Source organism: Mesitornis unicolor, unplaced genomic scaffold (genome assembly GCF_000695765.1).
Source record: "Mesitornis unicolor isolate BGI_N332 unplaced genomic scaffold, ASM69576v1 scaffold17896, whole genome shotgun sequence".
Lineage (NCBI taxonomy): Eukaryota > Metazoa > Chordata > Aves > Mesitornithiformes > Mesitornithidae > Mesitornis > Mesitornis unicolor.
In genome coordinates this window covers 1-15,942 of record NW_010190484.1, presented here as the reverse complement: position 1 = coordinate 15,942, position 15,942 = coordinate 1, and the positions used below count along the sequence as shown (strand labels likewise).

General features: G+C 39.3%; 1 protein-coding gene across 1 annotated transcript; it reads right to left on the bottom strand.

The window, feature by feature from the left end:
- Window positions 1–250: 250 nt before the first annotated feature.
- LOC104542197 (tetratricopeptide repeat protein 17-like) lies at window positions 251–13,249 on the bottom strand (the record flags this gene model as incomplete). The annotated part of the gene is made up of 9 exons (XM_010186421.1): window positions 251–1,335; window positions 3,645–3,788; window positions 5,986–6,105; window positions 7,744–7,827; window positions 8,313–8,472; window positions 8,832–8,952; window positions 11,339–11,504; window positions 12,167–12,417; window positions 13,082–13,249. Coding segments are annotated over 9 exons (1,346 nt in total), but the record flags the coding sequence as incomplete, so codon positions are not given.
- Between the last annotated feature and the right edge of the window lie 2,693 nt (window positions 13,250–15,942).

The following is a 15,942-nucleotide window of genomic DNA, read 5'->3' as shown; positions in this document are numbered from 1 at the left end:
AGGTTACATGACAGACAGCTGATTTAGTTAACTTCCATTTATTCCCTTGTGCCACAGAAAAGGAGTCAGGAACAGAGTTGCAGGGAATTTTCCACCGATCCGCAGAAAACCATTGCCTACTCAGGAGCGTTAAAGGCTTTCCTGCCTCCTGGCCCTGGCTGCTCCTGAGGAAAGGCAGTAGACTGAGGAAAGGCAAAGCCAAGACTCTTACAAATGGCGCACGACACACACGTTAGAGGAGAAGCTGTGATTTGTTCATAAACAATTTATTTTATTTCAAATATGTGCCCTTGTTGATTCAACAATGATGTCTGGAGGATCATGTCCTCCACCAACCAAAGAGAGAACTGATCTGGAAATCTTCCACCTGACTTATTTGCTGATGATACCTTGACACTGCCCCTCTCCTCCTTCTTGGCAGCTGAAAGTATGGCTCAGAGTGAGCATAAACTTGCACCTTATTCTGAAATGGCTAGAAATACAGTGAACAAAGAATTAGTAAATCAACCACTCAGGGAGGCAGAGGGCTATGCATATATAGACAAATATAAAACATCTTACTGGGCTTTTTACCCATTTTTTTTCCTTCAAGTAAGATTAAAAACCACTTTGACTTTAGGGTCCTGCTGTTCCCTCTTCCTCATTTCCTCCTCATCCCCCAACAGAAAGAAACAATTCCAGAAATGCTTGATGTTCCTAATGTTTTTTATAAACATTTAAACTCTTGTCCCTCTCCTTCCAAAAAAGCAGGTAATGTGGTATGGAGTGAACAAGACTGGACAAAGCATGAGTTCCACATGGATAAACTGCTGATTATCTCTTCTTACTATTTGGTACAGGTGTATGCTTTACATTTCCATTGACTTAGATTGTAAGATATGAAACAAGTTATTTTGGATGCTGATGCCAATCTGAGCATTAAGGAAAAACTAACAGTGCCTGGGTCCTGGTACAAGTGGTCATGGACTCATGGAAGTTTCTTGGTTTAATATTTACAGATGTTTTAAAATTATGGTCTGTGAAATGTATTTTCCAAAGATGCTCCTATATTTGAGGAAAAAAAAAAATAAAAGAACCCTTGACCAAATCCCATCTCTTTTTAAAAGTCTTGCTAAAAATTTTGATTCATCAATTTATCTTAGCACACTTAGAAGCAGAATAGAGAATAATGACATTTTTAAAAAAGGAGAAAGATGCTGATCTCTAAGGAGACCGCCGCTCTTTTTTCATAAGTAAATGACACTGAATGGTGCGGATTCGATTCTTTGCTGGGGCAAACTCCGGCTGAAGTTTTAGTGTTGACTCATACCATTTCATCGCCTTTTCAAACTCTTCCTGTACAGAAAGGAAGAAGATTTCAAAGAGTCAGATTCCAAAACCACTAAACACATACATTTTCTATGCCTTTCTTGTCCTGAGTAGTTGAGCAGTATATGGCATGCACAAAAGTAACTGAACCAATCCTTGTGGTTTAGGATTTTTCCCTCCCTTCCCCAAATAACTCTGGTATTTGCTTGGGCTAATGACCCAATTCTGCATAATCCATGGAAGGGAGTCAAACCATCACTGAGCATTATTAAACAGTGATCTTGCCTTTTCCTTGTAATAGTAGATCTTAGCATTCTTGCTGTAAAAGTAACTTTTAAAAACACATTTTAATCAGAATTTACATAGATCAGAACTTCAAAATCTTAGACAATGCAAAACCATCGACTTTTCTGAAAAGCCAACATTTTTAGAAACAACTTGAAACTCTTTTCAAAAGATTACTCCAAGTAAAGGAAGTAAAAAAAAACCCAAACCCCAAACAATACTTTAAAAGCATACAGTAGCTAGACAATTTAAACTGATAACCTGGACTCTAGAGTGGTAGTAAAAAGCCTTCATGCTGAAATACCATCTATTTTAATACAGCTGAAATCTAATTACCTACACCACCCCACTTTTTGTTAACTAGGAAAGCACCCAATACTGTATTAGAAGAAAAGTGAGGGGGGAAAAGACCCAAAACATTCTGTTTTTTTTCAGTCACTTTCAACACTGGTTTTGTTCTCGTACGTTCCTTTTCTCAGTAACTGTATATGTACAGTACAGATAATACTAATTTCTAGCCACACTATAAACTCTACCTAGAGCAATGTGAGTTGTAAAGGCTTGATTTTTTAGAAAAGTGTATTTTAATACAGTTTCAACAGGAATTACATACAAAACCCCATCTTAGTTTGTGGGAGCACTGACAAACAACAATGAAAACAAGAATCAGATTTTTCCATCTTTAGATGTAACCATGTACATTTTCTGTGATCTGATACTGTTCTGATGTTCCTTTAGATTACCACATCAATAGTTTCTATAGCATCCATCCAAAGCTCTCAGTCCTTAACACTGCCAACTCTTTCCCCCTTGTAAGGCAACTTACTAAAAAGTTTTGCAAATAGAGGAACCACGGCCTCTATAATGCTATACTGTTAATTAGCATGACATCTACAACCTTTGGTCAGTCAGCTCTCAAATACAGCAGGTTAAATATGACATAAACTACCTTGTCTTTCTGTTAGTATAATTTGATCCAGAATATAATTTTTTTTCCTATTGCTACAGTAATTTCTTATAATGAATAAGGGGCTTCATTGGGAAATCTCTCAGATCCATGGAGAGTGAAGTTATCCTTAGGCACTATGCTAACTTTAAAAAGACATTGGCAACTCAGGCATCAAACTTTACTTCTTTGCTTTCAAACAACTGTCAGAAGTAATACCTTAACAGAACAAAGCTATGCCTGTCTTCAGTTTGTTTTGGTTGTGTATTTGACAGCACTGTGCATTTCAACTCATCTCAACCCCAATAGCCATAATACGTGATCACCTCCTCAGCTTGCCCTGATCTCTGTTATCCCCTCAACCACAGGAGGAAAATATTAAGGACAAATCCACAAGTGATGACAACTGACAGGGATACATAGTAACATGTGTTACTGAAACTACTTGTGACACAGATGTATGTCATCTATGTCTCAGTTTAATGGTGCCTCTTTTAGCCTTCAAATATACTGGCCCTGTTAAAGATAAGGATGAAACACACAAGAATCAATCCAGCTTTAATAAGATAGAACGAACACTCCATGTTCAGAGTAAGCACTGAAAGCTAAATTGCAGATTAAAATACATAGACACTATGAAGAAAATCAAGTTCAATCTGTAAATTATTTTGGGTGCTGATAATCCAGATATTGAAATTAAACTTCCCTTGTGTTTGTTCACCACAGCTGTGAACTGGGTTTTATTTATTACACTAAGCTCAGCTTTTCAGGATAGAGACCAAATTTATCATTAATTTCCCAGTATTATAAAAATATCCTGTGTTTAGACAGGCAGCCAACCCAAATTATCAACTGTGTGCTACTGTCTTAAAGCTTTGCAGACAGCATTCTAACGCCAGGTTATCTTGGCCTTCAGGTACTAAATGAGTACTAAGAGTAAGATGAGTAATTAATTTTGGCATTAAAAAAAAATAAATCTTTCTTGTTGATCCTACTCCAATTTCTTGAATGCTGCTTCTTTGGAATTATATGTGAGAGTAAGATTTTAATTTTATATATATACACTGTACCAAAACCAGACATAACTGTGTGACAGCACACTCACCATTGCTACGTAGACATTTGCCAGTGTGAAATGATTAACCACGAAGTGTGGTGCTATTTCCACTGCCATGGTAGCCACAATGATGGCGTCATTCCAGAGTTTTGCATTATGGAAGATGTTCGCTAGGCTTATTAGTGGCACATCCTGGAAGAGAAGAGCAAGCGATGAACAGGGAGGTTCTTTCCATTGTGGCTGTCTCAGGACCAGCAAGACAAATAGAAGACTCCACCGCCTGGCCACTCTCACTTGGTTACTACTCACTTCACTATCTGGCGACTTTGAAAGTGATGAGCCAGACCTGTTTTACTAAAAAAGGGCACTTGGACTTGAGTAATAAACAAAAACCCGTCACATACACACATCTGCTCACAACAGTGACAAATACTACTGCTGCACAGAAAACTCAAAATTTAACTCACGTAAGTGTCCTAGTATGTACGTTTATTTTTAGATGCTCCTACAATAGTTTTCTCCCCAAATATGAGATGCATTCTCAGACACAAAAGAAGCTGTTTTGTTTCACCGTCGTCCTTCAGCTCTTGCATAAAAGGGGAAGGAATATGAACAAAAGAGGAAGGCAAGGAAGTGAAACAAAGTTCTAACCATTTGTGCAACTGATGCAGTTTGTTATCCTGCCTCTGCCACAGAAATCCTCTGTGATGCCGGGTAACAGCTATAAATAACATTTCCTCAGCTAGTCACTGATGGTATGTTTTTTATTTCCTGGATTTCCAGCCTGTGACCTTGTCTGACTGACAAAACTGGTGAGCCCTGACAGCCATAACAGACTCTCTGGAAGCTGGGCTTCACACCTTCAAAGGACAAAATACTGCTTAGTAGCAAGTCTCAGGTGCCCTTAACAGGACAATAAAAAATTCTGGATGTATCTGATCCCTGCCTCTTTGACATTCACAAGGTAAGGAGTACCTTTGGTGGATAAGTCATCCATGTTTGCAAAACAGATATTATGGAAGTCAGAATCACAAAAGAAGCCCAAAGGAAAATTAATTACCCTTTATTTACATGAGAAAAGGCAAGAGAAAGTAGCCAGAGTGCATAAAAACAAAGAGGAGGATAAAACAAAATACTAAATAGCTGTTAATTCAGTGCTAACTCTCACTGAGTTCAAGTTGCAGCTGTATCTTTACAAACAAGACCCACAGTTTTCTCTGGAGGCAGTTTCAATATGGAGAACAAAATCAAGGCACAAATTCAGAGAGTCAGCCAGTCCCAAGCAACATTATATCACATTTCTAGAAAATACCATAATTTTGCCAAATTGTAGTTACCAATCCATACTCTGACCCATTACAAATCACGCAGCCAGGGGCTCAATTTCTGAGGAACCATTCCCAGTTACATACAGACAGAAAAATAAGCAAGAGCTTGTTGAGATAGATCTTGGTTTCAACCTTGTTTAAAAAGGACAAGTGCAAAGAGACAAAATTATAGGAACCATAGATACACAGGACATGCACTGGGAATGTGCATTTGTTAGTTGAGACATTTCTACTGCTAATGGCTAAATCCTCCTAATAATACCCTGAAAGTGTAAATTACCTTGTCTCCCTATTTTCAGAGAAAGGATTTAAGATCAAGATTCCAAAAGGAGTATACATTTTGCAATGTTAATGTGAATTGCATTTATCGGTTTGCAAGTGGGAGCTTGGTGTATAAGAACATACGTTATAATGCTCAGATACCATGTGGCAAGCTGAAGCGTACAAAGCTCTTCAGTCAGCTGAAACACTAAACAGAAGATTATGTTTAAAGAACTGCCTTTTTTGGACTAAGGCACAGAACTGCTGCACAAAGTCAGGCACCAGTACCAGTGTCCAGCTGAGATTCACACCCCAAACACTTAAGATTTAAGCATTTAAGTTATTCCTTTAGATATCACCTCCTCCCCTATTTAAAAACGCAATCAGAAGATACACTTCCCTCTCTAAAAGCATAACCAGAAAATATACTACCCACATCTTAGCTTAGAAGACTTGTCCAGACAAAGACTGATGAAGATTCCAAGTCCTACATAACAGAGAAAAGTTCAAGCTCGCATTGCCCAGAGAGGTGTCAAAACCCACTAAACTGCGGGAAACTCCACGGAACCTCTCTTGCAGTTTTGCAGTCTTTTTTTTAAAATGATTATTATTATTTTAAAAGGAGACGGTCCACACTAAACAGTTGAAGAAAGTTTTGAGGTTTCACCACAATTAGCTAATATCTAATACATTATAGACACTTGGTACACAGAGTGTTGGCTTTAACAATTGTCTGTGAAAGCCCTGTTGCGACAAGAAAAACATTGTTTCATCTGAGTAATGAGCACACATCTACACACCTTCATGTGATGGGGTGCATAATGCAATGCTTGCCGTAAGCAATCAATTGCCTTCTTTCCTTGGCCTTTCACCCTCCAGTAAAGAGCTGCCATGCTAGAGAGGACCCAGGAAGTGTGATTCTGGCAAAAGAACAGAAAAATCAGTCATGTAAACAGCTGCAGCGAACAGTCTTCCTGTCTTTCAGTCTTCCACTTTGATATATTGAGGTAGAGGGTATTACACTTAAAAACAGCATTAAACTATTTCAAAGCAGCAAAACGCTTCTTATCTAACAAGATATACACATTATGCAGGTAAATGAGATTGCCAAAGGAAACAAATTCCAAATGCAACATCATTTTCTTAAGAAAGGAATAGCAGCTAAATAGATTTAAACAGCAACTACAGTTTTAGCAGCCAAAACAGCTTCTAACCAGGTGTCTGATGCTGAGTAACTAGATGTGTATACACATTACCCAACATAAAGCAAAAAATGCAGCTAAGTTAGCTGAATGGACTTGTAGGCTCTCTGTAGTCACAGGAAAGAGAAAGGATGCTCTGAGATGCAGCTCAGAGCAGAAACCTGACAAGCCTAGCTGATTAAGTTTGGTGTCTCTAGCTGGCTGACTCCCATGTCACATGTTAGAAAGGAAAATACCATGTGCTTGAATTCTGTGGGCTCAGAGACAGTAAATGAATGTTTATGCTCACATACGCAATTAGATAAGTAGCCATTTTGATTTGTTTGATTAGCTCTTGTGAATACTGAATGAGACTGGTAGACAGAAAAACTGCATTTTATTTCCAACACAGCTAGCCTTACTGAGAGTTCTGCCTCTGGTCTCAGCACTCATTTTTCAGCTTATTTGGATAAAGCTTGCTGTCTGCAGTAGGAACTGTAGCACGTAAGAGAAAGAGATAATATACATCTAAAGTGAAAAGAAAATAAGTCTTGTAAATAGTGTAAGAGTAACATCTTTACCTTCTGGGAATGACAAAGCTAGCACAGTACGTTCCTCAGATGGCTTTCAGAAGAATACGCTAGGGGCACTAAACTGTTTTGCTGAGCCCTCTTTTCTATAGTAGTTTGGGATACTCTTGTCTGTAGCTGTAAACATATAACAATCCCTGAATTCTCATCTACCTCATAGATCCTGGGAAAATTATGTTCCTCATCATCTTCTCCCAAGGACCTCAGCTGAGGTTCTTATCAGCCTTAATCTAGCTAGGATGCTTGTCTTTCTCTGGGGAGAACAGGAAGTGCAGCCTTGCACATAGTGCCATACCTCCACCTGAACGCATCTGATACTTCAGCCCAACACTGCATAAAGTAAAAGGAAGTAAGCAGAGAAGAGAGGAAGCCCCTGTCTATTAGCTGACTGCTGCATGCCAGGAGCGTGACTGGAGAGTTGAGCCATGGTTTAACTCAGCTTTCCATAAGCTCCAAGTCAATGGTAGCACAAAAAGAAAGAGGAGAGATGAGAACTGTTGAAATAGTTTCATTTATAGCAGCAACCAGCAACACTGCTCACTACAGGGCTGGAAACATTGGAAAATTTGACAAACTTAGGTTTTAGTAGAGATATATGCAAGACACTTGACAGTGTAAGCACAAGAAACAAATAAATACCAGTGAGGGCATTACAGATGCTGAATAGACACAAATCCCTATTCCAAGTACTGAGATATTCCTTCACTGGTATTTCAGACAAACTGAACTGGATTGACTATGTCAGGCGTCTATGTCCAGACTTTGTGTTTTTCTCATTTACACATACCTTTTCCAAAGCTTTGGCTATTCGAGTACCAACTTGTTCTAATGACTGTGGTGAGTACTGGTCTTTGCCAAGATTCTGGAGCACCTGTGGAAGAGGGAAGACAAGTGCTTAGATGCTGGAACCTGGTAAGAGATGTCCCTCACTTGTTGGTTGCTTTTTTTCCCCAGCCTTCTACAAACATTGCAACCTGTTCCAACCTAAACATCACTGTCTTATTTTGAGTTAATACCGTCTGTATCATCACAAAGTGTTATAACTAGATGGCACTGAATATTAAGAATGCCAGAAGTTTATGTATGTTCAGCTAGACTTTTCTTTCACTAATTCCCCATCAAGAGCTATAATTACAAAGACGTAAATGGTGTTTTAGGATTTCCCTTAGGCCAGATCATAGATGGCTGGGAAAAAATTCTGATAAGGCATCGCTTTCAGCTTGCACTGTTCTTACACTTTTAACCAGGCATTCACTCACTGAAGGTCACTTCTGGAGACAGGGCACTGAGCTAAATGCACCTTGAATATGCCGTGGTATGGCCACTTTTGTGTGACAGCCTTCAGCTCTGGCCTACCTCTTTCAGTTGACTTTCCCCAGTGTAATGCAAGCTGGCCCGACTAGAGACACCTTGCAGGTGGTCCAAAGTGTGCATACTGGCTGGTAGATTTGGGTTGCAAAGGGGCTCCATGGCTGGTTCTTGGAGTTGTGTGGCAAAATCAATGTGTTCTGTAATGCTATAAAGGTCATAAAACAAGTTGAATCAGTCACAAGATTCACTACAGAAGAGTGAATTCACAAAGAGAAGAGTCACTGCAAAGTTCCCTAGTGAGTATAAACTGCCCAGAACCTGGCAGAATCTCATTTGAGTAGATCAAGAAGTAAGAAAGAGTGGATCTTCCGTCTGCACTTGCACTTTTCCTTGCAAGTCTATTGACGAAACAATACATAATGTTTTCAAACTTCTTTGAAATCCTGGTAGTTCTTTCTTATTTTAAAGAACACTAAAATCTTCAGTTTATGCAAACTGAAGGCCCTGTAACTGTCTTGGCTTTGTGTGAGTAACTTATTTAAGGTTCATGTACAAGATACTTACTCAATGTTTTTAGCAGAAACAGCAAGCCATGTGCTGGCTACAGTTGTAAGCTCCACCCTACGGAGTTTCAGGCATTCATCAGGACTTGGCCAGCCAAGGCTACGATAGTCGCGCCTTTTCCCTTGAGAAAGGAAAAAAAAAATAGCAGAAACTGCCTGGAAGCAGAAAGACATTCTACTTCAGTACAATGATTTACAAAATACTTTATGCCAGTGGATACATTCCCTGTGTTACAGAAGTCACAGTCCTAAATGCACTTAATGAAACTTGGGTTCAAAGACAGAACTGGATCCTACGCAGGACAGAAAAGGAGGCAAAGTTTTAAAATCTGTTTCATTACACTTGTTCAATAGCTACAGATTAAGAACATTTGCCACTCTTGTTTACAGGTAAGGTCTCTACTTAAATGTCCTTAGAGAAAGTTCATAAGTGACTCATCATTTAAGTTCTCTAGCTACAATAAAAACAATAAAGGTTGATTGCTCTGTCTTGTGACAATCCTAGGTGAAAAGAATACTGCCATTTCTTTTCAGTGAATATTGTTTAATGCGGACAGTGGCTTTTACTGCATTCTTACACTCAAGACAGCAACATTTCTGAAACTATTAAGCGATTACAATTCAGCCTTCCCATTTTGCAGAGAAGTTAACGGAGGCAGGGCAAGGTTAAATAAACTTTATTTATGTTAACACATAGATCACTGGGAGAAACAAGAGCCTGATCTTCACATTTGAACCAAAGCCTACTGAAATCTTTCCCTTACATTTGGTGGATACTGTACCAAGGCCTAGGAATCCAGCTTGTGCTGTCAGAAAACATTTCCCTCTGATATCAGAAACATCTGAATTGACTGGAATGTAAGAAACATTCACTGTAGCCATAAATTTGCACAGTGGGAAGCCAGGTTTAACAACGTGCCAGTCTATCGTACCAGCTATGTAGGCAGTATTTCAGTATTCATTTCTAGTTACCTGAAGTTTTGCCCATTTGGATGCAAATCCTATTTCCCATCCAAGGTATAGTAAAAAGTTTCACCATAATTTTTCAAAATAAGGATGAAATAATACCATGTCTTTTATAAAGTATTCTGATTAAAGGGAAATTAACTTCAAGAAACACTGGGAAACTTCAGAGAGGAATGATCAGGGGAGCTCATCCCCACCACTGTGAACCACCTGATTGAGAGTTCTTATTTGTATGAATGACAAAATATAGCAAGGGGTATCGAAACGCTACACAGAGACAGTTCAGTAGTCTGAGTGGTAGTCAAACACAGGACAGCTAGCGTCATTTCCCTGTTCTACCAGAACCTCCCCAGGTGACCTCCAGTACATTGCATAAACTTTTGATGATTTAGTCCTTGCAAAGAGAATGTCAGCAAATCCTGCCTCACAGGAGTGCTAGGAAGAGAGAAGAATCATTGAGGAAAGGACAGGAGTGTGCTCACAAATTACAGTCTGTTTTCATGTAATTCCCCCTGCTTCTCCATTTTAAATATTTAATTCAGTAACTTGCATTTGTCAGTTGCTAAAAAAGGAGCTTGTTAAAGATTTAATGTAAAACCCTTCAAAATGTGAAATCCCTTTCCAGGTCATCAAATCATAAAGGACTAAAATGTATTGGAGAGCACATCTTTGCCTGCACATCAGCCCTATGACATTAGGATTTTAGTTCCATTGAAATCAAGGAAAGACAAAAAAGTATGGGGGCCAAGAACTTCGGTTCTCTTCTTTGGCATCATTAGATTCTAGCAGCTCTACATTTCATCCCAAGCAATCACATGCTGATGATTTATGTTCACCTGAACGCACCAACGGAATTAGCTTGCACCACAGTAATAGACTACTCTCCAATTCCTGTTACTCAACTAGCAAAAACTCCAGCTCTCTCTCCAAACCTCCTCATCTATGTTGGTGCAATACTCTACTCTTCTGTAGCTTCAGTCTTCTGGAAGACAGTCTCTAAGTTTTCTCACATAGTATTGCCAAACCAATTATAGCAGAACACTTAAATTTTTAAATTTATTTTATTTTTATTAGACCAAGCTTTCTGCTTTTTGTTTTTGAGTTGTGTGTCTTGTGTTTAGGCAGTAATCAATTCAAGCTCTCAACCTGCATTTATCCCTGAAGCTGCCTCTCTCATCTGATAAACTAACTTCTCTGCCCATTCTGATCTAAAGATCATTAAAACCCCCTCTCTCTTTTACTACTTCTACTCAGAGTATCTACTTCTTTCCTTCTCTGCTCTTTCCACCTCATCCCCAGAAGCTCTGGGAATTAACTAGAAGGTTTTCATTCAGCAGATAAAATTATATTTCACTTCGTGGAAAAAGGATGGATGAGATTTCCAATTTTTCCAGTTACTCATCCAGAAGGCATGTTTCACTAGGTAGTCTTTGTGACACATTTACAGCAATAAACCAGTGTCATATAAAAGCTGCAAATGAAATAAACCATAGTAATGCAAAAACTGCAAATGACTTGCTTTCTCTAGAAGCAGCAGGTTACCTATTGGTCCAGGAGAAGGTATCTTTGGTCCACTGATCTCCAGGGCAGTTTGGTAAAAGTTTTCATTTTCTCCATTAGCCCCTTCTTCCCTGTTTCTCCCAACTGGCTCCTGGAGATCCAAGCTTTCAGCTTTTGGTTTCTTTAAACGTTTGACCTGAAAAGTGATCTATCAAAAGAATAGCGTTAGCACGGTTAACAGTAAGAAACACCATGAACATTATCAGCTACAATACACTACTTGTCTAAGCCCAAAGATTCAATTTCAAACACTTTACAGACAGGATCTTCCTCTCTCTCTCCCTCCCTCCCCATCTCAACCCATTCCCTAAGCCTGCTCACTTTCACTGCATCACATCATGCAAACAAAGTACACAACTTCAATCTCCAACATAGGAGAAAACCAACTTAACTGCTGGAGAACTGAAAGGCATTTTTATTACATGCTTTGTTTGTAAGATGATGACAGTAGATATTTGATTGTTTTCATGCTAACCAAAACTTTTGGTTATAAACTTTTCTCCTTTGTAACTGTGCACAAGAAGTTTGAAGATATCCAGCATCATTCAATAGCCTGTTCAATAGTAGCTCTTGCTACTGATAATTAACACTTATGGTATCACTTTTAGTGATGCAGAGGCCTTTCCTTTAGAAGATGGATTGAAACTAGTTGTTCATTTCACACAAGCCATAAAACAGCTCTTTTAGGCCCATAGGGGAAGCTCCTCTATATAAATATTCCAGTGTTAAACCCCTGAACTGTCCTCTTTTCTTTCCCTCCTTTGCAACAGTAAGTTGGTACAAGACTTAAGTGAACTCATCCAAACTTACCCATTCAGCTTCATCATCATCACCACAGTCCCCAAAACAGGAACTAGCCAGTCCATCCTGAGATCCCTTCTTTAGGACCCGAATTCCCTGCAAGTCCATCCGATGACCTTTTACCTCCAGCGCCCCTTCAAAAGCTTCCTGAGGCCAAGAGTTTTCAAACTCATCCACCAAAGCCAGCATCTCTTCAGACATCTGATCACCTTCTAAACCCTCTATTCCTTCTGAACCGTTGCTTTCTGCAGTGACTGTGTCTAAGAAGGAACACCATAAAAATTTCAAAAAGTTTTTTCTTGCTGCTTCCACGAATTGTAGAAAAAGGATCTTTTTTTTTTCTGTGACCTGACTTTTCCACTCACACAAACCAAATATCACTGACTGCACACTGCAAATGGAGAGGGAGACTGGAGAATGCAGACTTCCTCATTGCAAGTAAGCATCAACTGTTGCTTCAGAAATCAACACCTTCAGATCACTTTTATCAGTTTTCTTTCCAAACCAGCATTCTGCCTGTTTCAGGAAGTAAATAGGTGGTGTCTTTTAATACATACTTGCATTAAACACTGACTAAAGCTCTCTGTAGTTTAACCACAGACACTGTTTTTCTTGCCTTGTATTTGGCATAGCTGATACAGAATTCACCGAGGTACAACCAACATGTGTTTGTAGACTCATGCAAGAAACAACATTCTTTAGCTTTGGAAATGTCTAAACCTTGATCTCATCTTTTAATTGAATGCATTTTGATGTTATCCTTGGAGGAGGACAACAGTGAAAAGAATGAAACTGGTTTTAAGGGTTACTTGTCGCTTTACAGACAGAGGAGGGGGAAAGTAGCTTCTTGGAGGAAGGAAGAGAGTTCTGAAAAATCTAGCAACTGATTTAATTACCAGCATTCATTTTGTAAGGCTGACTTACTTTCCAGTCTCAAGAAGGAAGGATCCCTTGCTGTACTCTGAGTAAGGATTTCTGGATCTTCTGTACCTTCCTCAGAGTGTCCCTCTGCCACTGCAGTAACTGTCTCATGGTGGTCAAAGTATTTCTCCTTGTCATGACTGCCATCTGGATTCCTCTCATGACAGTGGCCTGAAAGAGAGAAATTTATGGATACACCACATAAGACTGGTCCTCCTGGATATGTGCAGAAGCTGTACTGTGGAAGCTACAGTCTTCTAGTTTTCTAGATACGGATTAAAAGAATACTTCTACTACTTATCAAAGACTTCATTCAGTGATTAAAAAGCTGATCAGCCTCCTGACAAGACAGATCACCTGTTCCAGGAGATAGATCAACAGTTACATGAAACAACGTTACTGGTATACACTATTAACTGCTAATGAGAGAAAACTCGGATATCTTTTGAGAGAAGGCTGCACAGTACATAGGAAATTCCTGTGTTCTGTTAGCCACTCCAATGAGCATTCCCAAGACGTATTTTTAGTAACACTGCACCAGAGGTGGAGGTTGCCTGCCACATGAGCTTCACTTAGACACCATAATGGTCACCATGCTTATGTGCAGTAGAAAAAGGGCCAAGGCAGACTGACGTGGGATAGCCAGGCTCTGACCTTCTGTGCCAGGAACAGATGGTATGTAAGTAAGACTAGCTTACTAAATCGACAGACAAAAGCTACAAGTATTAATCCATGCTAAAAATCTGACTGTTTATTCAGTTGAAAATTTAACACCTATAATTCTGTAGTCAGGTTACAGGCTCACATTCCACCAAATGCAAAGAACTAGAAATAACATTGGAAAAATCCAAGTAGAGCAAGTAACGAGCAGACATACAAAAAAAGTGCAAACATGCAACACTAGCCTTTGAGCATCCTTCAGTGAGAAACTGTTAAGCTTTCAGAATGTAAAGGACCGCCACCTGCAACTTTGCAGTATTATTTCTGATCTCAAATACATTTTAACTGAAGAGCTCAGATTTTCTAACAATAATTACTTGCCAGTCTTCCAGGGTGAGAGGTGTTTAGATACCTGCTCCCCTGGCCGACCCTAAGAGATGCACAGGTAGAAACAGGATTGTGCACACATGAGAGAAGTTGGGAGCTGCCCCAAACCCCACTGCACAGCTACAGGGCCAAGACACCTGCCTATGGTCACAGGGGAAGCCTGCCACCACAGAGGAAAAACATATTCTGTGTACAAAGCTGCTGCTCTCAAACCCCTCCCTCCTTTATTTCAATCACTTATGGGTGAAAACAGTGTATGTATACAAATGAATTAAGAAGCACACAGCAGATCAAAGAATATTTAAATTAAATGCAAGATTCTCAAGTATGTTCCCCATTCTACTATCATGAATGCAAATTGTCTTGCTCTGTGCATATGGAAAACATTGTTTTTTTCAACTGGCAGCATAAAATATGAAGAATGTGAATAAAGTAGATTAGTGACTCCTTTCTTCTCCATGCAATGATCCTGTGTTACAGAAGAATCTCACTCTTTCATCAAGGTTGTAACTCTCATGTAGGAGTAACCTGTTCCACCACTTCTCAGCAAAGTGAAACTACAGCTTTTTCCTGTACGGTCTCTACTTTTGCATCTGTGAACACTCAGGTGATGTCTTGGGAGGAGAAAGAGAGCAGTATTTTCTGGAGGAGGAGGTTGTCACCAAAATAAAACAAATAAAACTATATTCGTAAACCCTCTGTGAAAACTACTTCTTGCCTTACCTTTACTGCTGTACATCAAAAAAATAAAACCATGTAATTTTATGCGTAAATATTTAAAACAGAAGCAGTTAACTTCATAAACTCCTCTAACATCTGCCATAAAGTTATACTCTGTCTTTCCTACTCTATCAGTCGTTGAGTCTTGCTTTAATCCCCCTCCCACTTCCCCCATGCTGTCAATAAAAAATTAATTGGTTTCATTAAAAAAAAAAATCACTTCAATATATGGAGAGTCTCATGTTTAATTTATGAGAAATGGTGCACAGAACCCTAAAGCTGAAACCAGTCCCCCTGCCTGACATCAAACCAGCCCAATTTTGATGCAAGTCAGGTGCTTCTCAGTAATGCGATGACTGCAATTCCCTTTGCTGAAGGTCAACTCATCATTAGTATAAAGAAAAAAGCAAAGAAGCTGAAAAACAGATGACTCTTTCCTAATTGAAACAAAAAGGCCAAAAAGAGAAAAAACTTGGAAATAGCAAGCAGAAGGGGAAAAAACCATGAAGGCACTTATAATTCTACTTAGGACCAACTCTGTTAATATTAATTTACAAACACTGACAGCTAAAAACAGATTAGATGAGAGCACCAGCTTTCTTGGGATCTGAGAGCTGCTATATATAGAAACCTGAGTGGCCTATTTTTTCAAATTGCTGCTTTCAGTTGTCTGAAGTCACAGGAGAAAAAAAACCAACTGGTTGAAAAACCACTGGAAGTCCAAGATCTCTGAGGAGCACACTGTGAAGCTGGTAGTACTGAGACACTGCAAGTCAGAACTTCATAGCTTGTACCAGCCCTATGCCAGTACCAAGGCCAATGGGAAAGACCACCACCAAGAGTGTGAGACCAGCAAGGGAACAACATAGCCCCAAAACTCCTGGCACTTCATTGGCTGCAGAACATTAGTTATATCCTTGTAATACTTCCACCACCTAAGCTGTGTGAAGGATGACAGTGACTGTCAGCATACAAATGCTCAGCTATGTATTATCACAGAATATTAGGAGTTGGAAGGGACCTCGAAAGATCATCCACTCCAACATCCCTACCAGAGCAGGATCATCTAGATGAGGTTGCACAGGAACACATCCAGG